The 26615-nt window shown below is 43.2% G+C and overlaps 1 protein-coding gene across 1 annotated transcript; it reads left to right on the top strand.

Annotated features, from left to right (window-relative positions):
• The first annotated feature begins 989 nt into the window (after positions 1-989).
• On the top strand, positions 990-13260 carry LOC147452205 (uncharacterized). Its single transcript, XM_086519219.1, has 22 exons — positions 990-1098; positions 1199-1366; positions 1482-1532; positions 1631-1652; positions 1754-2073; positions 2180-2272; positions 2359-2502; positions 2747-3247; positions 3419-3673; positions 4239-4293; positions 4439-4503; positions 4605-4781; positions 5266-5331; positions 5432-5548; positions 5671-5991; positions 6204-6438; positions 6523-6655; positions 6804-7080; positions 7174-8355; positions 8442-9602; positions 9684-9892; positions 9970-13260. Exons 1-22 carry the CDS (start codon positions 1015-1017, stop codon positions 10283-10285), a joined length of 5952 nt encoding a protein of 1983 aa, XP_086375345.1. The 5' UTR covers positions 990-1014; the 3' UTR covers positions 10286-13260.
• Positions 13261-26615: the final 13355 nt, after the last annotated feature.

Raw genomic sequence — 26615 nt, 5'->3', positions numbered from 1 at the left:
TAGATTAGAGAGCAACATGTTTAAATTTGTCCTTAGCTTTTAAATTTTATTAATTCTTTTACTCATTCTACATCAGTATTTGTATTATAAACATCAAATAGTTTCGCTAATATATATAGTTCCATTCTCAATTCACTTATGTTCTTTCATGTTCTTAAATCAAATTGTGTCAATGTAGCTAACGAAGCACTCTAGTTTTATCACTTGTTGTATTGAAGAGGGGCGATCTATGGATAATCCACTATCATCATTCCAAGTACAAGGAGTTTAACTAGGGAATTATCATCATCATCAGAGTTTCAAAGTTCAAAGCACGCCATCACGCTTAGTAGTAGCGTAATGTAGGAGGGCGCCATTAATCCTGCTGCACCTTCTACGCGCTCTCGTCTGCTTGCTAGCAACGTAACGTGTTTGTTAGTGCGCCCAGGAAGCCTTTGCTTCCATAAATTCTTCCTGCTATCCTTTCATAGTTTACTTGTTTTCTACGTGTTCGTCAGCACTAAGAGTCGACCTTCATTCCTGGGCTGAGCTTCATCACCATCATCGGCTCCGAGTCGCACCACCATGGGTATTGTCCAGCAAAACACATTCTACAAGACATGGATAGCATGCATTTGCTTAGTGTTCGTTGGTCCAGACTCCACACTCTCCTTCCAAGCTACAGAAATGCGTCTTCAAGACTAGTAAAAACATGGAGATGAAACCGATAAGCTCTCACCAGCAATGAAAACAAGTGTGTAAAAGCTCTTAGAATTTGTAAATCTATGTGCCACCAGGAGTTTCTCGTTTGTATGCGTGTGTGAATAGTGAGTCGTGGGAGTGTGCATGTCGAAACCCGGTGATATGCTATCCTGGTCGCACCCATGTAAAGAACATAATAGATTACGGTTATGTAAAGCCATGTCTTGAACTATGCAAACAATGAGAATATAGTTAGGCTATTTAACATTTCAAAGGAATCATAGATGGTAAAACTTTCTGTTAGCAAATCGAGCGCAATGCTTAAATCTACCAATGCCTCTTGCAGAACAGAGAATGGGGAAGGCTAAAGCTATTGATCATGTTACTGCCAACCAGACGGTCGGAAGTTGTTGGCTGGTATGTCAGCAACATACCATCATCTCAACTCCACATGACACACACTCGCTTACTATATGCCATGTCATGCCCTAATTCTTGCTCTCATTTTTGTTGCCAGATCTTGTTATCCGAGACCGCACTTCGGACACTGCAACAAAGCAATTTCCTAATGCCAGTTTTCTTAGAGCAAGCTAAGATCCTTCAAAAAGGAAAATGGAGTCAGTCCAGATCTCAGGAGTTGTACCATGTGGGCAGCAAACTCCCCATTTATCATACCACCCTTTCGGTCAGTTTCAAACACAATTACGCAATCTTAGCTTGAGCAAGACTTTCTTTTGCAAGAATGCAGTCAAATGATCAACTGCATTTTTCCACAGGACACCTTCTACTTTGTTTGGCAGGTGGATGTTGTTTATGTCCATCCTTTGAAGGCGCACGCACAAGTCGTCAAGGTAAGAGAATTATACTCTCTTCTTGTGTACTAATAGATTGGATTGAATTAATTCTAGCTTGATCGGAAAGCTGTTGATTTAATGCATATATGATGCAGATTTGGGACGTGGTGTATACAGGTACATGGGTTTCTAGACAAGCTCAACTGCTCATTTCCAATCGAAATGAGACTGATATTAAGCTCTTTTCTATGACATGCTCTAACCAACATTTTCCTTTGTCTTTGCTCCACAAGACCAAGTCCACGGTATCATTGATGGCATCATTTCCGTCCAAAACACATACGAGAGCGAACTCCTAAGCGCTGGTCGCTTAAGGCATGAAGCTTCTTCCACCAAAGTCCTCCCGCATGTCTTTCCAAGTTCCACAGAAGGTTTGGAAAGACGCAGAATAATGTCTAGCTCTACTCACGATTGCGTCAAGCTGGAAAATGCAATAACTACAATGAGATTTGTACCACTTTCAAAAATTCTGATTGGTTGCATTCAGTTTGGAATCAAGGGAGAGATTCCCTTCTTATTGTCTAAAGAAGAGTACAAGGTATGTTACAGCTTCATGGCAAGTTTCTCAAGATAAGTGTTTTGAGAAAGCCATGCACGTACTACAACAAAGAATCTCTGCCTCCATGGGAGCATTCTGATTTCAGGTAATAGAGCAAAAGGGAAGTGTGCTGTTACTGGGGCGCAGCGGAACTGGGAAAACAACATGTTTGGTATTCCGTCTGCACAATGCATACAAGGTACTTTTGTTCTAGCACATCAAACAAGCACAGATCAAGTTGCTTATCACTCACCTGGCACGGTAGTAAAGCTCTCCTTGCTGTAGGCATACTACAATGGAATGCCTTACTATGAACCATATTTTGGCACTGACAAAGAGCACCACCAGATAAATCAAATCTTTGTTACGATGAGTCCAATGTTATGCAACAGAATAAAAGCATACTTTTTGAAGCTCAAGGTAAGGTTTGTACTGTTTGGAAGCTCCGCCTGACATGAATGATGAGAAGCTTGAATGGATAGAGCTCTAAATTAGGCGGCGATGGAGACGACAAACATTGGGAAAGATTCAGTTGAAGCGGCTATGGCTAATGCACAGAGAGTTGGTCTTCAGGTAGGGCTGTCATTGCATTCGGCACTCGGAAATTTATGCACTCTTTCTATGAATCATGAGGTATGTGGCATCCATCTTTGCTTTGGATTGAGGAATGAAGGAAAGCCTCTCTTTAATGCAGGAAGTCGATCAAAGCATGATGGAGGAAGAAGATGAAGACAGCATGTTTTCCTCCATCCCAGATGACTTCAGACAGTTGAAAGAGGAGCATTTTCCATTGTTTGTCACTTACAGAAAGTTGATGTCCATGCTTCATGGTACTATAACGTCAACCCTGATAGAACAACAAGACCGATACATTAATGAGCAAATACAGTTAGAAGCCATCGTCACAGATGATATGAATTCTGACATAGAGGTGGCAAATGAAGATGACCAAGTCATGACTACGAATGAAAATTTCTCTGATTTTCTTGATGTGGCACATTTTGAAAACAATGAAGAAGCAGCACGACGTGACTTATCATCTGAACTGGCAGAGTTGCGGACATGTTTTAGTAGCCGAGTAGTTGGCTACGACCTTTTTGAAAGATATTACTGGCCTAAGTACAGTACCTTAGATCCAGTGCTAGTATGGTCTGAAATGATGTCCTTAATCAAGGTTTGCAATCTACCTCAATACATATTCATTTCAATTTCCCAATTTGCATCGTTAAGCTGCCAAAATGTTGTTAAAAGTTTCAAGCACTTGAATGCACAATAACATTGCAGCTAAATTGCACATTGTAAACCGCCCGATTTGATTACAGCTTACAATGCCAGATTTTTCCAGGGAAGCGAGATGGCACTTCAAACTAGGGAAGGCCATCTTTCAAGGGAGCAATACTTAAACTGCAGCGTTCGATGCTTTCCAACCTTCCAGCACAATAGAGAGCAAGTGTACAAACTTTTCATGCAGTATGAGAGCTTAAAAAGGCAAAACCTTCATGTCGATTTCATGGATCAAGTACATTTGCTGTATCATCTGCTGAAGACAAATACTTATCAAGGGATTCCAATTCATGAGATCTACTGTGATGAAGTACAAGTAAGCATTGCTCGAAATAAACGTTTTTGTTAAAACAGGAAAATGTACACATGGAAAAATTTAGGGGTATGTTGTCTATATTTGAAGGTTTTTCGCTAAATTTCGCAGGTTGTATTACCTTCAAATTTGAAATTTTTAGCTGTGGGAATACAGTAAAGCTATGTTTTTTTGTGCATTGTGAGTTAGTTCCACGGATTCACCTTCCACTTGATAAGCTGATAAAACTTCACTCCATAAATAGAAATGCCATATGAGACAAGCAATCTTATGTGCAATTGGGAGGTGATCTATAGGTTTAGACATTCTTAGAAACCATGAAATATTACACCCCAACAACTGATAAAAGTGGAACAACATTACGGATTCAAGTCAAAAATTTCTGTTAAAAGTTGTAACTGTGTACACTCTACGAGCATTACCTTGTCATTCTATCATCAAAGATCCAAAACTTTGAAAAAAACCTTAATTCCTATTAGTGGTGTAAACATGCAAGGTTTAGTATCTAATTATTGAGCTAAAATGAATGATGCGGTGTTTTGAGGTCGCTGATGATGGCTTGTCTCAGGACTTGACCATCTCCCAAATAAAACTTCTCCACACCCTCTGCAAAAACCCAGATGGTGAGCATTTGTGCATCTTTTGATTCAGTTTGGTCACTGCTACGGCATGTTGATTAAGTAGTCTGCCATCATTCCACAAGACCGTCTCTCCTCTCACTTCTCTAGAGCAGTGAGTAATAAGTTGCATTTTCTGATTTCCATTAAGGTTTTTTCTTAGCTGGGGATACGGCACAGACAATAGCAAGGGGTTCAGCATTCACATTCGAGGAGGTAAATGTGCTCTTGATCCACAACCCCCCGGAAATTAGTACAGCTCAAGCCAGAAAATAGCAAGTGACCCTCCTTCATGACCATGACTTATTTTTGTGCAGGTCGGAGCCATGATGTTTCGCACACGCAAAGAAATGTTTCATAGTAAACACCTGTGCAAATCTCGAAGGCAAAATCTAGTACCAGAAAAATTGCAGCTTAGTGACAACTACAGATCTCACGCCGGAATCCTCCGTCTAGCAAATTCAGTAATTGAGTTGATCGATACATATTTCAAGGCAAGTCAGATCCAGTGACTTAAATATCAAACACATTAAGGCGTGTTGAATGTTGAATTCTATGAGCTTAGGAAGAGGATCAAAGTCTCTAGTTTAAAGTTTTCTGCTGCATAAAAGTTCATTTAAATGACAATTGCTACACCTAAAACATGGTTTAGACCGAGAGAATAAATCAACATTAGAAAAATTGTGACTTGAAGATTTCAATCTACCTTCAGACACAAATGTGATGTCAGATATTACCTACTTTGTATCACTGAGAAGTTGCTAACCACCCAAAATCAGCTATTCCACCACCTTCAAATCCTGCCGGAAAACTGCGTGCAAGCTACACACACAAGCAACACAATTAAGAGTATACAATTGTTGAAGATTTTTTTTTAAATCATAAACTTAAATTTCCATAGTAATGGGGTACATAAACACAAAAAACTGTTCCCCTTTTTAACTGTTTGAAAGAGTTCAATGCCTTGTTTTCATACAGGGGTCTATAGATAAATTGAAACCAGACACTGCATTACTTGATGGACCTCTGCCTTTATTTCTTGAGGTGCTTGGCCCTTTCCACTCTTCAACCTTTTTGAAGCTCACATTCACTATTCTTGATCATTTTCTATAAAACCTAAGAAAAAACTTGTTCGACCTTTTAGGGCTGCACACATGAGTCCTTACATTCAAACATCTTTGGTGGAGATACTGTGCACGACAATTGTTTGGAGTTTGGAGCAGATCAAGTTATTATAGTCCGAAGCCAAGAAGCCAAACAGGTTCACCTTTTGCTTGTTTGAGGCTGCATTCAATGGCAGTTCATACAATTTAAAATAACCAACATTTCGCTAGATATATGAAATAACAACACTGAGTACTCCAGAGACAAATTTATTTGCAGATTGTGCAAAAAACATTCAACTCAGGATTGGTTTTAACTATCTACGAGGCCAAGGGAATGGAGTTCAATGACGTCCTTCTATACAACTTCTTTACCGATTCTCAAGCAGGGATGAAGTGGTGCATTTTTCTACACCGTACTAGAAAAGAAAAGAAAGAGACACCGATGTTTGCACAGGGAAAGCATGTCATCTTATGCAGCGAATTAAAGCACCTGTACACAGCAATTACAAGAGCTCGGAAAAACCTTTGGATATTTGATTCAAACCTGGAGCTGAGAAGGCCTATGTTGGAATACTGGAGACTGTTAAACCTTATACAGGTGAGAAGTCAGAAACCACTTCCTACACTTTTAACATGTTCAGTTAATTAAACATTTGCCCACATGAGTCTGACAACATCCCACATTCAGTAGCAATAAGCATTCACAAGAAATAACCGCTCTGTCATCAATCTGATATGCATCCAATATAGAGGACCCTGTGAACTCATTTTGAATCAAGCCGCTGATTAAAATTTCCCTAAATTCTAAAGGTTGACAAGAAGCCCGCCACATTTGCTAGAAAAAGTACCCCACGGGAATGGAGCCAGAAAGGTGTCATATTCTTCGAGAACAGGTTATACAGGGAAGCTAAATTTTGCTTTAGAAGGGCTAGTGATGATGAGCGAGTTCGTCTCTGTGAAGCAAATATTTTCAAGCAAGATGCGCAAGCCTCTGCAGACAGAGGTGTTATGCTGCAAGCAAATACATTATACCATCAGTCTGCAGGTTTGGGTCTTTTATGAAGAAGCCCACTTTATCCTCTTTCTACTAATAATTGTAATTTGAGCATTTCCCATGTAATTTATGCAGAACTGTTCAAAGCACTTGGTAAGCATAAGACGGCCGCACAAACATTTCTCTGTGGAGGGTGGTACACTGAAGCTGGTGACATATTTCTTGACATCATGAAGGACTATGATGCTGCCGCAAACGCATATCACTTGTGAGTTGAAATTTTACTGGAGCTTGTATATTTAGATTGTCCCTGACTTGGCCTTTAGCAGAGAAGTTAGAGCAATGCCCTCATGCTTTCCTCCTTTAGCAGAGAACTTTGAACAATGCTCTCATACTTCTTCTACTTTGTTGTTCAGGGCTAAAGAGTACCTCAAAGCTGCAGAATGCCTAGAGAAGGTTGCAAAATTTACCGAGGCCATTGAGATGTACAAGGAAGGCTCCTTTATTGAGATTGCAATCAACAAGATGCAGGAAAATCATTATATCTGCAAAGTTAAACAATCTGTAATTATGAAAGTTGTGAAATTATATTGTTTACCCTTTCTCAAGCAAGTTAAGTCTCATCCAAGCCAGCATCAAGAGAAAATTCAGCAAATTAGAAAGGCTTTATCCCTTATTTCGCCTTGCCAACAGGTAAAGAAAATTTGAAGTTTCTTTTTCTCTTTCATGGGAAGCTTTTGGAAGCATTAGTCTCACATGTTGCCTAACTTTTGTCCGCCACCTAAGGAGAATCTCCTGATTGAATATGGACATACGAGCCTCCTTGAACATATACGTGACAAAACAGAAGTATCAAAAAATCAAATGCTACTAGACGATGCAGCGATGTACTCACAGAATGGTCAAAAGCTGAAAGCTGCAAAACTATATCTTAAAGCTGCTCAGACTTTGGGAGCAGAAATGATCGAGCAACCCCAAGTTGCAATACAAAAGAAGTTAAACAAGATCGTAACCATGTCCTTAGAATGTCTCTTGCAAGCTGTCAGGACACAACTTGCAACAATTAACTATGAGTGCTCCGCATTTGAAACACCGTTGAAAAAGCCAGACAATGAGAACAGACTGCAAACTGATGCTGAAACGATAGATGACACATTTGAAGTTGCAAGAAACATGTTGACAGAAGCCATCCAGATACATTGCCAACATCAAGGCTCGTGCAGCACAAATTACAACGAGTCAAGCACAGAAAATCTGCCTTTCTGTGAGAGTATTAACCGTGCTTTGTTGGAGATAAAAGAACTCCATGCCCAGTTCACAGGAAACTTGACAGAACTACAGAAATCTCTGAAGCTTTATGAAGGTGAAGGATGGCTTGATGGTCAATTGCGTGTCTTACTAATTCTATGTTATGCTCAATTGCAAGGAAAACTTGGCGCTACATTTGATTCTTGGGTGGATATGCAAAGACAAGTCCTTGAAATCTTCAAGAAGTTTAGAAGTGGTTTGTCAGAGATAAGAGAAGGAACAAACGACCTTGAGAATTGCAAAAGATTTTTCAGGGTCCATTGTTCAAGTAACAAAAGCTACTATATGGTAGCAGAAGATGCAGTAAATAAGCCTCTAATCAAGCTCCTACAAAAATGGCAAGAAGAGCGTGAGGAAGAAGTCATTACAGATAAGACTCCTTTAGAGTCTGCAATTAAAGTGTGGCAGACCGTGAGAGTATTTACACAAAGTGCAATGCGGATTGTCTTGGCAAAATATGTCCAGGAAATGATCCATTATGCAGCCCAGCTTGTAAGGAAAGAAAATGTGATCAAGAAACCCTGTGTAACACATGCTAATCTTGGAACTTGTGATTGTCAAAAACGAGATAATTGCTTACTGTCTCACTCATTTACAAGTGCAAGCATCAAGGTATATCTGACTCAACTAGCAAAACAGACAAAGTTTGCGCACATGCAGGTAACTTGTCACATTGCCCATAATCTTTATTAGAAACCCCATAATTGTGCATAAGGATTGATTGTTCTGAGCTTTTATTTGAGCAGGTCAAGTTGGCTAAAGAAATAAGCCCTTACTATAAAGCATCTGCGGGTGTCCTGGTCAAGTCAGCAATGGGACTTTCAAGACATTGGCTGGAAACAACTCAAGAAAGTCTGCATCTTATCTCACCATTTTTAACAAACTCATCACAGGTTTCCTATGCATGTGGATTAGCAGACATCCCAAAAGAAGGATTAACAGAGCTCGCATCAAGAGTATGGCTGAACAAGAAAAGGGGATACGATGATCTCAATATCACAGGGTTGCTTCAGACGGTTTACCTGATTGTGCAATTGGGAATTAATGATATCCCTATTTACTGCAGACAATTCACTAGAACAGTCAAAGCAGAGTATCCACTTTTCGTATGGTTGACACCCAACAACAAGAAACCAGGCCACGCCTGGTCAATGCATTCAAATCTTTTTAATATAATAAAGCATGCAAGAGATGGTCACCCAGGAAAGCTGGTTTGGGCAGGGTTGAGGTATGTCAACTTTCTAGTGACAAAAGGCAATCATTTGACATGTGGGAAACCATGGATACTTATCTGGATCCTCGAAATTTTGGTAGCTGTATCAATTGCTGTCATTCGAAAGTTTCACGGCATAACAGTGCCCACATCAATGGTTAATACGTTTTTTTCCAAGCAGCCCTATCTGTGTGCAAGTATCATTCAAAATAATGATCCATTCTCTAATTCATTATCTGATCTTTGCAAATTGGCAATGAAAGTATGGCATAGAAAGGTCTGTCCATTGGAGACAAAAGAAGACTGGTTTGCTGGATGTTTAAGAATACAGATCATTCTTGCAATGTGCAGCTACCACATAGAGGGTACAGAATTATGGTTTCAAATGCAACATGTAAACCAAAATATGTGCCACACTCCTATGCATCCTGCATACCTGCCAGTTGGAAATTCACGCAACCTTCATGAAATGCGTGAAAATCTGGTGAAAATGCTAAATGCAACACATGAACCTTTGGCAGTCATACATGTGCAGGGTGGCAAAGAAGTGTCTTGGTCAGAGGAAAAGACAGAAATTGCCTTTGAAATAGATACAAGTGGGTATATTAGGAAGGTCGACACAAGCTTTCACACAATACAAACAGAACCTAATGATAAGGATATCGAGCACTCTGAACAGCTAGATATGCAAAAGGTACTTATCCAGGACTTTTCTTTGGTTTCTGTTTAGGAGAGCAGCAGCAACCAACTTGACATTTGTTACTGTGTGTCACAGGAGGAGCAAAATGTCAAAGAAGGGACAGAAAATGACCACATTATCGAACATGAAGCAACCTTAGCCCAAGAAACAGCAGCAGCTGTTACACTACAGCTGTGGGTAAGAAAGTTGCTAGCTAAAAAACAGCAGCTCTTTTCAAGAGACAAAGTTTGGGATGAATTCTTTGATGGGGCTTGTCTTGTATCAAATACCTGGACAATCCGAAGGTGAGAGAATCATTACTTTCTAAAAAAAATTCTTGTTAAACTAGACACAACAAAAAAATCCTTTCTTTTCTCGTCAGGTACAGAATGTTATTCCTAGGTTTAGTCATGAGCCACTTCTATGACCTTTACAAGCTGCACCAATCACTTGAAGGAAATGTGCTAGGAATCAAACGAACGATGGCTGAAAAGGATGTGTTAAGCCTCGATGGGTTGTTGAATGATGAAGAAAAACTCAGGTTAGTCTTTCTTTCACTTTCAATCCTAGAGTACAGAAATACATGCATACGTTTGTATGTATGTGTGCACACCACACATGTGCACATGCCATTGTTATGTACAAAAGTGAGACTTAGACTCAGTGTGCACTTCGTAAGGTACCTTGTTGATAAATAGTGGGCACCTCTATTTATCATTAAGGTACAGCTGGGGCTCAATCCTCAAAAAAGTGCTGCTTCACAATACCTTTTAGGTCACATTATATGTTTAAAGTACATTCGTCAAGTACTTGGTACTGATTCAAGGCATTCTACATGTAGAAAATTCAAAACTTGCACATCTTATATGTTTTCTAAACTGACAAGTGGCTCCCTTTGTTTGGGCAAGGGGCATAACACTCAAGACGAGCCCAATGGGCGTAATTGAATGGCCACATCTTTACTAGCATTTGGAAAAAGAGCTCAAACCAAAGCCTTATTTACATCTCATCTTTGTCTGTTTGCGCCTCAATCTTTACATGAATAGTCCCACGCTGACTATATACATTATGAAAATTGGAGAAAGCCTTACCCTAGAAAGTCTTTCTGAGGCCATATGTTGGGATAGAGGACTCATGGCTGTAAGAACGGAGAGAATGCGAGCCAAAATGGTTGACATGTGGGAGTATTGTTGATCCCTCTGATTAAGGCTGCTCTTGCAAATACAGTTGATGTGTCCTTGTAGAGTGTCATAGAGAGGACTTGCAGAGAAGAGAGTAGAGGTTAGGACTTTCCAGGTTGATCAAAAGAGATTTTCCTGGCGATGTCTTCTATTTACAATTGTGCATGTCTATCAGAAAGAGCCACCACGAGAGGTTGGACCAGACTGGTGTATGCAGTTTGAAAAGTTTGGCTCGGTTGGGGATTACAGTTAAGCTGATAGAATACTCAATTTTTCCCTTTCTATGGAGGACAATCCTTTACCAGCTACAAAGCCTCTTCTATCTGAGAGATTTCTCTTTCAGACTATGCACTACACATACTAAGCTGGGTGATTTTGGTCACGAAAACAGTTTTAGTCAGACCCTATAACCACTGAGCTTTGTCTCACTTCATAATGGTCTTCTCTCCTATACCTACTATCTGATCTCTTTTTGGTCACACATTTAGAATCAGATCCTAACCCCTCCATCCAGTGCAATGAGATTGGGTAGACACCCTATGGCACGTGCAGCAGGTCCTAAGTGACTGCCACAAAACTAACAAGCCCTTTGTTTGTCACTATAGAGAGGTTCCTTTGCTTGAAATGACATCATTAAGAGAACGGAGAGAGAAATGGGAGAGTGACAGATGAAGAGCATCTGAAGCAAGTTGATCATGAATCCAACCAAGAACTTGCTAACCCTGCAGATTTCAAAGAACCGGGGCATTGAATCGGGCGTCTCTCAAGGCAGAACGGCACTTATTGTCCAAAATTAAGGACCAAGTAAATTTGCTTCCCTTTGGTGGAAAGTTGAAACAACAAGGAGATCTGCCTCACCTGAATTTTGAGCAAGCGATGTGAATTGCATACCAGCTTAGTGAAATGGTATGCTACACACCACAAAGCCAAAGTCTAAATGACGTCCCTCCTTGTGAGAGTGCTCGTTGATGAGGCTGCCACCACAGAACCATAAATCTGCAGTTTCCAGCTGATAGAGGTAGGAGAAGTGCTGCTGTGTTTTCAGGCAGGAGTTGAACGAGATCTTTGGCTGGGTGTTGGTGGCAAGAGGGGGCTGTGTGTGGCAGGTCGTGCCTAGATCCAGCCTGGTAGCTAGCCTTGGAGTTTTCAGACAGCCAACAGGAGTTGCTTCGTCAGCACAGGGGGCTGGACCTAATTAAGCCCGGTCTATATGTCCTTGCTAAGGATATCGAATATCTTCACTTCACATGGGATGTTTCTTGCAGCTTTGAGCCCCGTTTGTACCTGTTTACGCAGGATACTGTAACACGCTTAAACACACAAGCGAAAAATCAATAGCAACGCACGAACAAAAGCTCTAGTGCCTGGTGTGAAGAAATCAGTGATTTGTCTTTGGGACTGTCTCTCTCCAACACTCCTCAGTAGTCTCTGTGTCTGTGTGTCTCAAGTAGATACAATGCCAGACATCTCTGGTCCTGATAGTTCATGACTTTGAAGAGAGGTTCGAAGCCTTCTCTGAATAGACAGTAGAAGCGACCCCGTATCTCATAGTACACTGTGCATTGACATATATAATGTATCTCCGTCTCTGGCTCTTGATGGCATAGGCGGCATATCCTGTTGGCTGCTGGTATCCCTCTAAATCTACCAGTCTCGATCTCAAGCTGGTGCGAGGAAGCCCGTATCTGACCGATGGCACATCGTAACCCATGAGATAGATGTGTATCCATGTAGGTGGGTCAGATCGCAAACCCATCCTCTGTGAGTTGGAGAGGATGCTCTCTATAGAGAGCCATCTTCGTGTCCAATTCCTGTGTCGGCTCTATCCATGTCCTCCTGGTGTCCAACTTGGTCAGGTCTTGGCGAATGAGTCTAGTAATCTCCACCCGTGTGAGAGGCAGAGATGGTGCATCAAAAGAGTATTGGAAGAGAGGTAGTTTGTCCATGTTGAAGCCTTGTACCTGGAACCATAGTTACCAGGAACGGGAAACCGGAACCGGAACGCGGAACGGCAACTGCCACAAAATGCCATTCCCTGTTACGGGTACTCACGTTTGAAACACGGAACAGGGATTCGGAACGGGAACTTGGAATGGGAACGGGGAACGGAGACCTGAAAATGGCCATTCCCTGTTACTATGCCTGGAACCATGATGACATTTAAGCATCCCAGCATGATGTGTCCCCTTGTAAAGCTAAACGTCTAGAGGACTCGAGGGCCAATATGGCATATTTGTCTCTTGTAGTATCCCATAAGCTGTGCATAAAGGAGACTGATACGGAAAGCGCCTCTATCTCCATAGGGGGGTTGCTAACTCCGCTCTGATGATCTCGTGCGACACGGAGGCCTTGGCTCTAATCAACTGAGAGATCATAGATATCAAGGGCCTCTCCATACCTCTCCTCCCATCCTGACCCACAGAGGGTTCTCAAACCTGAACCCCATAGAGCATAGTTGAAGCTACCAAGGTATCAAAGAGCCAGAGCTTTGTTCGGGATTCCTGGAACTGCACTTGCGAACACATCCTCTCCGATCTTGCCAAGGCCGCATGCGCTCTGGTCAATCTAGTCTTTGCTGCTCTCTTCAAGGAAAACCTTGGCCCGGTGAAGACTACCTCAAGATAGGTGTATGCATCTGTGTACTCCACAGTCTCCTGACCATAAGTGAATGTGGGTGCTGATCTCTTGATCCACTGCGGTGTGGTGTTAAACACCATAGCCTTGGTTTTACCAAGGTTTACAGACAATCCACTGTGTCACAAAACGGGAGCGTACACGAGCCCTTAGAAATCTGAAAAATATAATACTTTGCAAACATGAGAGAAGGGAGAAGATCGACACAGTATTGGGGACCAGAAGATGGGCTGGTCCCCCCCCCCCGTTAAGAGTATTCTTTATTCAGGGAGAATTCTTATACAAGCACGAGAACCCGAGGAAACCCCTCCACTCTGTAATCTTAGACCCAAAGGTCGTGCTTTCCCGTAAAGGGCTTGGGCACAAGGCCGTTCCTTCCCGTAAGGGACTTAGGCGCGAAGCCATACTTTCCCGTAAGGGACTTAGGCGTGAAGCCGTACTTCCCGTGAGGGGCCTTCCCGTAAGACAGGAGATTCCTGCAAAACAAACCACACAAAGCAACAATTCTCAATGCGTATCAACACCTTATACCTATCGCTCCTTGCTCGGAAAAGCGACCTCCGTACTCAGTCGTCACACGAACACTTGCAATTTCCGCCGCCAACACGTGCTCCAGAATCCCAGCGCTAGCACCTTCTGCTGCTTCCGGTGTGTTGCAGAAACTGAACGCTAGCTGCTACTTTATAGGGTCTGGCACCCGGCGGGAATAGAGCCGAAAAAGCAGAACTTGGCGCCCCCTAGAGAGAGGAGGGAGAGAGATCGCAAATTCAGCCCCCCTGTGTAGCTTTTTAGCGTTGGCTTATTTTTAAGAAGAGAGCCTTGCTTTATTTTATTAATAAAAGGGCTGGTCACTTAAAAGTGACCAGCCACTTTATAAAATAAAGTGTGAACCTGCTCAAACTTTAAAAACTCACTTAGTTAGTGAAAACAATGCTACACGAACACATTCCAGGCATCCCCGGGTGTAGAACACGGCACAGATGCAATGCAGAGACAGACTCCTCGCAGGAAAGCATCTGCCCTCCCGCTAATGTTCCTGCTTTTCGTAAAAAGCTTCATTGAACCCATCTTTATTCTTGTGCTTGCGTTCTTACGCGTATTTTCTTACTCAGTTCGGATTTCCTCCTTAGCCTACGGAATGCCCCCTTTCTAATGCACCCGTCACCCATCATGTGACGCATCAGGGGCATTCGTAACCCGGCCCTTTCCACCGAACTTACGGAAACTCCTTCGCGATGTTTACCGTCACCCATCAAATGACACATCAGAGTTGTCCGTTCTTGATGGCAGTTCCTGTAGCTACAATCTTTTAACAGTTCTTAGTGTACACAATAAAATATCCTAAAAAAGAGATTAATCATTAAAAATAAGAAAATAGTCCAATTAGCAACATCCCTCTGGCTTCTAAACAATTGAGGTCAACTGTAGTGCTTGGACATATACCTCCCGTATCTCAGGGTAAGCTGCTAATTCCTCCTGCGTCATCCACTGAGCATTTAGATTTGAATAGTTCTTCAATTTAACCAAATACTTCTGTGTTATCTTTCCGGACTTGAGAGGCCGCTCCTGATGACTTACTATCTGCTCCGGTTGGAGTATTTCTTCTGTTTCCTCAACCTCAGGAGGTTCCTCAGCACTAGGTTGGCTCGGAGGCGGTTCTACATACGATCGGAGTAAACTGACATGGAAAGCATTCTGGATCTTCCAATTAGGCGGTAGCTCTAATCGGAAGGTGACATCATTTACTCGCTTAGTGATCTTAAACGGCCCATAATAACGGGTAGAAAGTTTTACCACCTTCCCCTTATGGGAGGCTTGTTTCTTAAGTCTTGCCTTCTCAAACTTGAGTAAGACTAACTGTCTGACTGTTAAGTCGAGATTCCTCCTGTGCTTGTCTGCAGCCTTCTTATGCTTTTCCTGAGAGCGTAGAATAGCTCTCCTAACTTGCCCGTAGGTTGTGTCCAAATCCCGGACAAATTCATGTGCTGCGAAGATCTTATCCTTAGTTAAAAGGATCGGTGGAAGCAAGGCTTACCATAGAGAATCTCAAAAGGTGCTTTCCCCGTCGATGAGTGTATGGTATTGTTATACGCATACTCGACAAGAGGCAAATATTTCTCCCAGTCAGATTGCCGGTCTGACACATAAGCTTTTAACATATCCAATACTGTGGAATTGGCTATCTCACTTTGTCCGTCCGTTTGCGGATGGTAGGCAGATGAAAAATTCAGCTTCGTACCAAGATTATCCATCAAGGCACGCCAAAAATTTCTTGTCATGCGAGGATCTCGATCACTCACAATAGACTTAGGCATTCCATGATGCTTAAAGATTTGTGCCAGAAAGACCCTAGCCATATGGTCTGCTTTTATCGTTTTCTTGACTGGTATAAAGTGTGCTTGCTTGCTAAACCTGTCCACAATGGTCCAAATCGCGTCATTTCCAGTCTGAGTTCTAGGGAGGTCCATGATGAAGTCCATGGCAATACTTTCCCAAGGTTCATTAGGCACAGGCAAAGGTTGTAGCAACCCAGGCGTCTTATGCCGATCATACTTCACTTTTTAGCAAACCAAACATTCCCTGACATACTTATCAATGTAAGCTTTAAGGCTAGGCCAAAAGAAATATCTTTCCATTGCTAAGGTCGTAGGGAGAATACCCCGATGACCCGCATAAGGCGAAGCATGTGCTTCATCCATGATCTTCTTTCTTAATGGTTCCGCCACACATATGGCCTGATGGTGATAGAGATAACCGTCCCGAATGGAATAGGGAAACTCATTCTCTCCACGATGTAGCTTTCCCCAAATGGTGGAGAAATCTAGATCATTCGGATACAAATCCGGTAGTGCTTCTAATTGTTGGTGATACACTGAAGTGATAGCGTTCACCCTTGGCCGCCTAGACAATGCGTCGACGACCACATTCTTACTCCCAGCCGTGTGAAGGATCTGGAAGTGAAACATAGACAAAAAGTTTGCCCATCTCATCTACTTCTCATATAGTTTCCTTTGCGTAAGAAAATACCGCAAACTCTGGTGATCAGTCTTGATCACAAAATCCGCTCCTAGAAGATAGTGCTTCCAGTTGGATAAGGCGTGAATCACAGCCGTGAGTTCCTTTTCGTAGATTGATGCATGCAACTCTGTATCCTTAAGCCGTCTGCTTTCGTAGGCCACTGCATGGCCTTCTTGATTTAACACTGCTCCGATGCAATCGCCTGAAGCATCGCAGTGAACCTCAAATGGTTTCCTTAAGTCAGGCACTATCAAAATAGGTCCATGGCTTAGCAGGTACTTGAGCCGATCAAAAGCTCCTTGTTGTCTCGATCCCCATCTGAAAGGAATCTTCTTCTTTGTCAAGTCATGAAGTGGTCCTGCTACATGAGCAAATCCTCGGACATACCTTCGATAATACGAACATAATCTCAGGAAGCTACGTACATCATGTACCGTAGTGGGAATAGGCCAATCTTCTACCACTCGGATCTTGGCAGGATCCATACTCACTTGATTGTGAGAGACTATATGGCCGAGATAGTGTATCTCTGAGAGAAAGAACTCGCTCTTCTTTGCATTCACATGCAACTCATGCTTTCGCAATTCTTGAAACACTAAGTCCAAGTGCTTCCGATGTTCCTCTTCTGATTTAGAGAAGATGAGTATGTCGTCAAAGAATACTCCCGTAAAAGCTCGATACGGGCTGAAAATGCGGTCCCTCATGCGATTGAACGTCGCAGGAGCATTGGTCAAGCCAAAAGGCATTACCAAAAATTCATATAGTCCAAAGGTTGTGCGGAAAGCAGTCTTATGGACATCCTCACGGGCGATCCGTATCTGATGATACCCACTCTTTAAGTCTATGCGACTAAAGACACTTGCACCCTGCAACTTATCAAGTATATCATCAATCCGAGGGATCGGAAAGCGATTCTTGATCGTGATCTTGTTTAAAGACCTATAGTCTATGCACATTCAAAACGTGCCAACTTTCTTCTGCACCAGTAAAACTGGAGAGCAGTAGGGTGAAGCACTTGGCCGTACTAACCCTTTCTCTAGAAGCTCGTTGACTTGCTTCAAAATTTCCTCTTGCTGAGCAAGACTCACCCTATAAGGGGGTTGATTGGGAGGCGAGCTACCCGGTATGAGATCTATGCGGTGATCTTCCGGGTGTACCGGAGGGAGTTCATCAGGAAGTGTTTCCGTGAAACAATCTTTGTACTTTTCAATAAATGGAAGACGCTTAATTTCCAGACTAGAGAGAGAGTCCCTACTAGTTTTATCCTTCTCACGTGCAAATATCAAGTAAGCAAAAACACACTTCTTCATTTCTTTCTTAATGGAGATATGGCTTACAATTGGGAACTGCCAATCTCCTACATCAGCATGAATCTTTATTTTCTTACCCCCATGATCAAAAGTGAGGGTCTTTTCCACATAATCGGGAATAGGTGTCATGTGGAAGTGCCATGGCATACCCAAGATGATATCACATCCCTCCATGGGTGCCATCAAAAATGATTCGCAGTCCTTGTACTCGCCAATCCGAAGATTTGAGCTGTCCTTGCACGGGAGTTGCATTGGTTGTCAACCCCTCGAATGCCGATCCGGATGTAACCGATGTGCCAAGCTGAGCTGGTGTGAGGCACAAATGTTCCGCAGTATCCAGGGAGATGAAGTTATCCGTGGATCCGGGATCATAAAGAATCAGTACTCGCTGGTTGTTCAAAGACCCCCAGCCCTTCAGCAGTTGACGCTTCCCTTTCTCCGTTTCTGTGTTTCCTTGAACATCTGGGATTGAGTTCGAGCTTGGCGGTGCGGGTTCCTTCCTTGCTTTCTCTTGCCTCGTAGAGGCTTGTTCTTGACGTTGCTACTTTAGCGGGCAATCCGGTTTCATATGTCCTTTCTCGCCACAGTAGAAGCATCTTCCTTCCTCTCTGAAAGTATGAAGTTGAGTAGGAGAAAGATACTTAGTTCGCTTGCCATTGCCCTCTGGCTTCTTAGAGTGATCATCGTCCCTAGATGGAGGACGTTTTCTTCCTTGGCCTCCTTGGTCATCATAGACCCCTCTTTGTCTTGCACGGTAAGTGCTATGCTCCATTTTCCTGGGCGTCCCAGTTGAGTGTAAATCCTCAGCAATGATTGCTGATTCCATCATCCTGTGAAGAGTATCATGCGGATACACTTTCATACTCTTTCGAAGCTGCGGTTGAAGACCCGCTTCGAACTTTCGTTTCTTTTCCTCGTCGGCAATCTTCATGAAGGAAGTGACCTTCAAAAGAACCGACCAATACTTGTCCACATAAGTCGTTACTCTTTCATGTTCCTTCTGGGCAAGCCAGTCCCATTCCTTCCGTATGTCCTGCTCGAAGTCAGGTGGAAGAAATTGTTCATAAAATTCAGATTTGAAGCTCTCCCAAGTTCTAGCCTAAGAACCTTCCAGAATCTTGGCTAACCACCAATTACTTGCCGTTTCCTTGAGGTGCATCCCCACATGGCGTAATTTGGATCTTTCTGTGAAGTGCCCATTGGTAAAGGCGACTTCAAACTGTCTGATGAAGGACAGTGCTTTGGAGATGTCCCTCCGTCTGTTGTAGGTTTCGAACTTGATGTCCTTGTCGCCTGATTTGAAGACTCTCATGCGATGTTGAGACTTGCAACCATGCTTCTTGAATCGAGGCTTATCTTTAGGTTGATATAAGCTAGTAGTAGTAGTGGCAGCTTCCTTCTTCTGACGAGATGATCGAGAAGTAGAAGTATAATCAGGAGAGTAAGATGGAGATGAGATAGAGATGTCCTTGCTCTCGTCTAGCAAAGAGAGCGCTTTTTCCTGGCCTTTCCTTGGAGTAGGCCGTTCATTCCGATCCGAAGATCCTTTGTGCACCTTGGCACGTTCTTCTTCTCTTTCCTCCTGTGGTCTCACGCCAACAGTGTTGTCTTGATGCCTAGCTGCATCGGTTTCATTCGTTTTCTTCATTCCGCCCAAGAGCTTTTGGACATCTGGCAATAGTAAGATTTGTTGCAAATCCGCAAGCTGAGCTTGCACTTGTTGAAGCTCCTCTTCAACGCTTCTCCCTTGGCCCGACATGGTTCTTCCCGTTCTTCCCGGAATCGTCCTTCTTTGCAGAGAAAGAGAGGAGTCCGAGCTCTGATACCACTGTCACAAAACGGGAGCGTACACGAGCCCTTAGAAATCTGAAAAATATAATACTTTGCAAACATGAGAGAAGGGAGAAGATCGACACAGTATTGGGGACAAGAAGATGGGTTGGTCCCCCCCCCCCCCCCCCGTTAAGAGTATTCTTTATTCAGGGAGAATTCTTATACAAGCACGAGAACCCGAGGAAACCCCTCCGTTCTACGAGAACCCGAGGAGACCCCTCCGTTCTGTAATCTTAGACCCAAAGGTCGTGCTTTCCCGTAAAGGGCTTGGGCACAAGGCCGTTCCTTCCCGTAAGGGACTTAGGCGCGAAGCCATACTTTCCCGTAAGGGACTTAGGCGTGAAGCCGTACTTCCCGTGAGGAGCCTTCCCGTAAGACGGGAGATTCCTGCAAAACAAACCACACAAAGCAACAATTCTCAATGCGTATCAACACCTTATACCTGTCGCTCCTTGTTCGGAAAAGCGACCTCCATACTCAGTCGTCACACGAACACTTGCAATTTCCGCCGCCAACACGTGCTCCAGAATCCCAGCGCTAGCACCTTCTGTTGCTTCCGGTGTGTTGCAGAAACTGAACGCTGGTTGCTACTTTATAGGGTCTGGCACCCGGTGGGAATAGAGCCGAAAAAGTAGAACTTGGCGCCCCCTAGAGAGAGGAGAGAGAGAGATCGCAAATTCAGCCCCGTTGTGTAGCTTTTTAGCGCTGGCTTATTTTTAAGAAGAGAGCCTTGCTTTATTTTATTGATAAAAGGGCTGGTACTTAAAAGTGACCGGCCACTTTATAAAATAAAGTGTGAACCTGTTCAAACTTTAAAAACTCACTTAGTTAGTGAAAACAATGCTACACGAACACATTCCAGGCGTCCCCGGGTGCAGAACACGGCACAGATGCAATGCAGACACAGACTCCTCGCGGGAAAGCATCTGCCCTCCCGCGAATGTTCCTGCTTTTCGTAAAAAGCTTCATTGAACCCATCTTTATTCTTGTGCTTGCGTTCTTACGCGTATTTTCTTACTCAGTTCGGATTTCCTCCTTAGCTACGGAATGCCCCCTTTCTGATGCACCCGTCACCCATCATGTGACGCATCAGGGGCACTCGTAACCTGGCCCTTTCCATCGAACTTACGGAAACTCCTTCGCGATGTTTACCGTCACCCATCAAATGACACATCAGAGTTGTCCGTTCTTGATGGCAGTTCCTGTAGCTACAATCTTTTAACAGTTCTTAGTGCACACAATAAAATATCCTAAAAAAGAGATTAATCATTAAAAATAAGAAAATAGTCCAATTAGCAACACATTGATCTCTGCAAAGCTATGTAATGCAGCCAAATGCCGCTGCATACCCTCCGATGAGTCAGAGATCAACACAATATCACTCTCGTCCATCGTGCCAGATTCTCGACTTGGTGTGTCCAAATCTATTACAATGGTATCAGAGCGAGTCGATTTTCCTTCTACCGGGAAATATTCTTTTTACCGCGACACACATAGATTCAAACAATGAATCCCGTAAGAACAAGACAAGCAAACCCGGCGACTCCGGGTTAGGTGGAGCACGGACAATTCGAATGGACAATCCAAACATGAATATGGGCCTCCTCAGCCTACGGAGTATGACTAATGGAGATGCAACGTCAACAACAAGTTGATGAAGCTGCCAAGCAGATACTTAAATTTTCAAAGGATCCTCAGTGTGTCACGTGCGCACTTCACTTGCGCCACATGGACATGCTTCTACCATAGTCTAGCATCAGTCATAGCCTAGCTTGGGAATGAGCCTGGCACTTTGTTAGCCTCTAGCAAGACGTGCATGCCCGGGCCGGTCATAGTTGCATGCCCTCTCTTGCACAATACAGTCATTTCAGCATGAGCATTTTCCAGAGCATAGAACCCTTTCTGCCAAAGTACACATTTTTCACTTATTTATTGATAAGTGACTTTTATTGGAAAAGTAGGTAGGGGAAATTGCGAAAGAAATTATAAAAGAAAACCATTGGGCACTCAGTAGAGGCAGAGGAGCAGTAATCCACCAGCAGAAGGAGCCTCTCAACAGAAGTCCAGTGATCTGTATCTTCTGTTGCAGCCTTCGTTGGTAGTGGGAGACCCCCCTAGGTCGTGGACGTCTCGATTTGCCAAGCTCAGTGGCTCGGTCAAGTAGTGTACCTCTAGTATGCGTAGGTTCTGAGATCTGTTGTAATGACTGCTCCGTTGGCTCTCCTTTGGCTAGTGTAAAGAAATCTGTGATTCGTCTCTGAGGCTGTCTTTTCCCTGATGTCCTCAGCAAGCTCTCCCTAAGTCTACGCAGCTCTAGCAAGAACAATCCGAGACACCTCTGATCCTTGTATCTCATGACTCTAGAAAAAGGTCCGAACCCTACTCTGAATAGGCAGTGGAAGCGGCCGCGTATTTCATAGTATGTCGGACATTGACATGTGTAGTGCAACTCTATTTCTGGCTCTAAGTTACATAGGCGACATATCCTAGCTTCTGCCGGTACCCTTCGAAATCGGCCAATCTCGATCTGGAGCTGATGTGAGGATGTGCGTATCTGTCCAATAGCGCATCTTATCCCATGAGATAAGTGTGTAGCCATGTATGCACGCCTAGTTACAAAGCCGTCCTCCGTGAGTTGGAGAAGATGTTCTCTGTAGAAGGTCATCTTCGTTCAAAGCTGCATATGCTCTTGTCAGTCTAGTCTCTGATGCTCTCCTTAGTGAAAACACCGGTCCACCGAAGACTACCCCAAGATAAGTATATGCATCTGTGTACTCCACAGTCTCCTGGCCATACATAAATGTGGGTGCCGACCTCCTGACCCACTGTGGTGTGGTGTTAAACACCATAACCTTGGTTTTCCTGAGATTGATAGATAATCCACTGTCACGAGCAAATGAGAGAGAGAGAGAGAGAGAGAGAGAGAAATATGACACCAGGCAGTTGTCAAACCCTCCTCCAAGGGCCCCCTCTCTATGACGAGAGAGGTCTATGCTATTGATTGCACAAATCTGGTACAATGGTCTGGATGCAATGGACTTGCCGATGATGTCGAGACAATGATGACGATGCGAGACGGGCTGAAATCTGAAAACGCTAGGGGCTGAAATCTACAAATCTGCTATCTGTTGAATTCTGACACTTTGTCGGCGAGGACAATGATGGCGACGACGTGACGACGATGCGTTGAAAACGCAGATGCTGAAATCTGTGAATAGCGGGCTGAAACTGCAAACGTTGGCTGATCTGACCGTGCGGCGAGGATCTACTGCACGGAGGTGAGATCTACGAGGTTTGGGACTTGCTTTGCGGTGTCTAAGTACTGAAAACTGAAAACGTTGATGCAATGGATGTTCTTGTCGCCAGGAATCTGCAAAACGATGGGATGATTTGCAAGTTGCAAAAACGCTAGGCTGAATTCTGGGATCTGCTAACGCTAGGGCTGATTCTGCATTTTGCTAACGCCAAGGCTGATCTACAACCTGCAAAACGCCAGGGCTGATTTGCTGAAAAACGCTAGGCTGGCCTTGAGCCAAAACGCTGGTCTTGATCTGTTGTTGTCTGGAAACGCTAGGCCTCCTGCCGGTCTTGCTGAGAAGGTGCACTGTGAGTTGGTGAACTCCTGCAGCCTCTTCTGCCAGATAATGCTAGCGCTAAGTTTCTTATATAGTTCCTTGCAAAATTGCCCTACCCAGTTTCCTAACAAAGTCACTTATTAATAAGAAGTGAAAAATGGCTAAAATAGGGAAAATGGGTTCTATGCACTGTAAAATGCTCATGATGGCTACTGACTATAATCTAATGATCATGTTGTGTGCAACCGGAGGATATGCAATAACATTAAGTGCCTGGACATGCACGGCTTGCGAACAGACTCACAAAGGTGCCAGAACACTTCCTAAGCCGACCTGAACCCTAGACCTAAAGTAGCTTGTCCACATGCACATAGGGTTAGATGTGCACGTGACAGTATCTCCTTTTTAAAGTGAGGTACTGGTACCGAATTGTATGGCGTCGAGGGAGATCGCCAATAGCGTTTGGAATCCTGGAAAGGACTCTTTGCCGACCCACTCTAATGTGTGGGTCGTGCGATACTTGAACTTCATAAAGGTCTGCAATGCTTGCTTCTTTGGGCCGCGCCGAAAGCGACACAAAGGGATTTGTAGCTGCTTCAAAGCTCCAACTGCGTCTATGGACGTAGGTCCATCTTCTTCAAGAATCTTTGAGGAGAAAAATTCCTGAAACCACTTCCAACACAAAATCATGAACATACCCATTTCATGTAGAGTGACTGGAAAAATACTAATCTTCCTAAATAACTGTGCATGCAATTGAGATGAACCAAGTACGGGGTGTCAAACCGTTCACCAAAAACACGCAAACAATGAGATCGAATCTTGATTTTTTGATCTAAATCTATCAATTGTGGCAAATCGCAACGGAAATGCCGATGCTTGATTGACCATCTTTCTTGTGCTCGTTTTGAGACTGGTTCAAGCCAAGTAAGAGACATAGAATGTAAATTCCTTGAATGCAAACATTTCTTCTTTTCATGAGTAATCCGCATACACCCGTGCTCATTCATGAGTAAGTCATGTGCATCGTACAATACGGCATGCATGTGGAAAGGGAACACATAAAGACGATGACGAAAATACAAGAAACCGTCACAAATGAAACACTTAAACAATGCGTACTGACTAATCATACGAACACATAATACTTTCTGAGTAGTTTTTGTGGACCTTAAGTCGAGAGCCAAGATCGGTTCTGCGTGATTGATCGTACTTGCAATGAGGTTAGCTTCATTGGAAAAACCATCATCCTTGTGAACAATCACATATTTATTATGCAAATCATCATCCTTGTGAATAATCACATCTTTATCATGCAAATCATGTGTGTCGTGCTTTGGAGAAGAAAAGAATGAGAGAGTCTCCTTCTCCTGTTTCTTTTCAAGCTTCGCTTGCACATTAGAAATGAGAGGTGAAGAATGAACAACTTCCTCCCCACGAATGACAATGATGGAAGAGTCACTTTTGGCATTGAAAGTGAGAGTATTGTCTTCCCAATCAATGAGAGGGTTATGCTCACAATACCATCGAATGCCAAGAATTATCCTCAAGATCCAGACTTCGCCACAATTTGGGCAGATCTTTAAGCTGGTCACTCAAGGCCACCTTATTCCATTAGGGATAATACACTCTATCGTCAACAAGCAATATGCATAGCTCAGCCCTTACGACAGAAGGTGATGGATGAAGCACATAATTCTCCTTATGCCGGGCATCGGGGAATTGCTTCCACCACTAGTGCCCTCGAAAGGTATTTCTTTTGGCCAACACTCTGTGCGGACATTGAAAAACATGTACGTGAGTGTTTAGTCTGCCAAAAAGTAAAATATGACAGACAAAGTTTATGGCAAGCTTCAGCCGCTCCCTGTGCCTAACACGCCATGGGAAAGTATTGCCATGGATTTTATTACGGATCTTCCTAGATCCAAGAATGGAAATGATGCAAACTGGACTATAGTAGACAGATTCAATAAGCAAGCCCATTTTCTTCCAGTAAAGAAGACGATCAAAGCTGATCACATGGCTAGAATATTTCTAGCTCAGATTTTTAAACACCATGGATTGCCAAAGACTATTGTGAGCGACAGAGATCCCCGCATGACTAGTCTATTTTGGCAGGCATTGTTCGAAAACTTGGGAACTAAGCTTGATTTTTCATCGGCTTATCATCCACAAACAGACGGTCAAAGCGAAATCGCTAATGCCACTGTTTTAGATCTCCTCAAGTGCTATGTTTCAGAACGACAATCCGAATGGGAACAGTACATACCAATAGTTGAGTTTGCGTATATTAATACCATACATTCCTCAACTGGTAAAGCTCCCTTTCAAATTATTTATGGAAAGCCACTCTTACTTCCTATTATGGTTACCAAAGAAAACATCTTCGCCGCAGATGAATTTGTGCGCAATATTGATATTGCCCATCAACAAGTAAAGCAAGCGATTCTTCGTACTCAAGAGCAACAGAAGAGAAAAGCAGACAAGCACAGAAGGAATCTCAATCTTGAAAAAGGACAATATGTCCTGCTTCGGTTTGAGAAAGCTAGATTGAAAAAGCGGTTCGGCAAAGGGAAAGTTGTCAAACTTTCCCATAGATTTTACGGCCCTTTCAAAATTACAGATAAAGTCAATGACGTGACTTTCAGATTGGATTTTCCTTCTAACTGGCGCATCCATAATGCTTTTCATGTCAGTCTCCTCCCACCATATGTTGGACCTCCTCCAGTGGCGCTCGTACAAGAAGATCCTCCAGAAGTCGAAGAGACTGAGGAAATCCTTCAACCTGAACAGATAATACACCACTCGGAGAGACAACTTAAGTCGGGGAGTCTACATCGAAAGTACTTAGTCAAGTTCAAGAATTACACTCCTTTAGATGCAAAGTGGATGACTGAGTCCGATCTTAAGGACTACCCTGACATCTTGCACAGTTATGTTGACGCTCTATAGTTGAGGTCAACTGTTTAGAACCAAGAGGGATGTAACTAAGTCACACTTTGTAAATAATTAATTTATTTACGAGAAAAGAATTATCTAATTAGTTGTGTGCACATTAGAATAGATTTAGCAGTTCTGGGGCCTCAGGTGTGCCCAAGTTTGGGCCAGTGCACCTCAGGGAGACCGTAGCAAAAAAATACCCTAAAGCCCTAGCGATTGGGAAATCGGGACTTCAATAAAGGGGTAGATAGCAGCCTCAGATTACAGGCTCAGAAAGATACGCGCGCTAGTGCAAGCACAGAAATGAGATGGGGTCCTTAGAATAATAATCCTAAGGCCTGAATCATTTTACGGCCTTAGGATAAGTCAATTAATGTATTTTTAAATTGTCTATGCCGGACCAAATGGCCGGACAAGTGCGAACAGGTAATGCCAGAGCAGTGTCGGTACGGCATTGCGTTGGGGAGCAGCAAACAATTTCATTAGTAGCATCTGTGTGTGTGCAATTGTGAGTTAATTTGCACATCTCATTAATAG

This window comes from Adiantum capillus-veneris, chromosome 8, assembly GCF_014529385.1.
Source record: "Adiantum capillus-veneris isolate H3 chromosome 8, ASM1452938v2, whole genome shotgun sequence".
Taxonomy (NCBI): domain Eukaryota; kingdom Viridiplantae; phylum Streptophyta; class Polypodiopsida; order Polypodiales; family Pteridaceae; genus Adiantum; species Adiantum capillus-veneris.
This window is presented reverse-complemented; position numbering and strand designations above follow the sequence as displayed.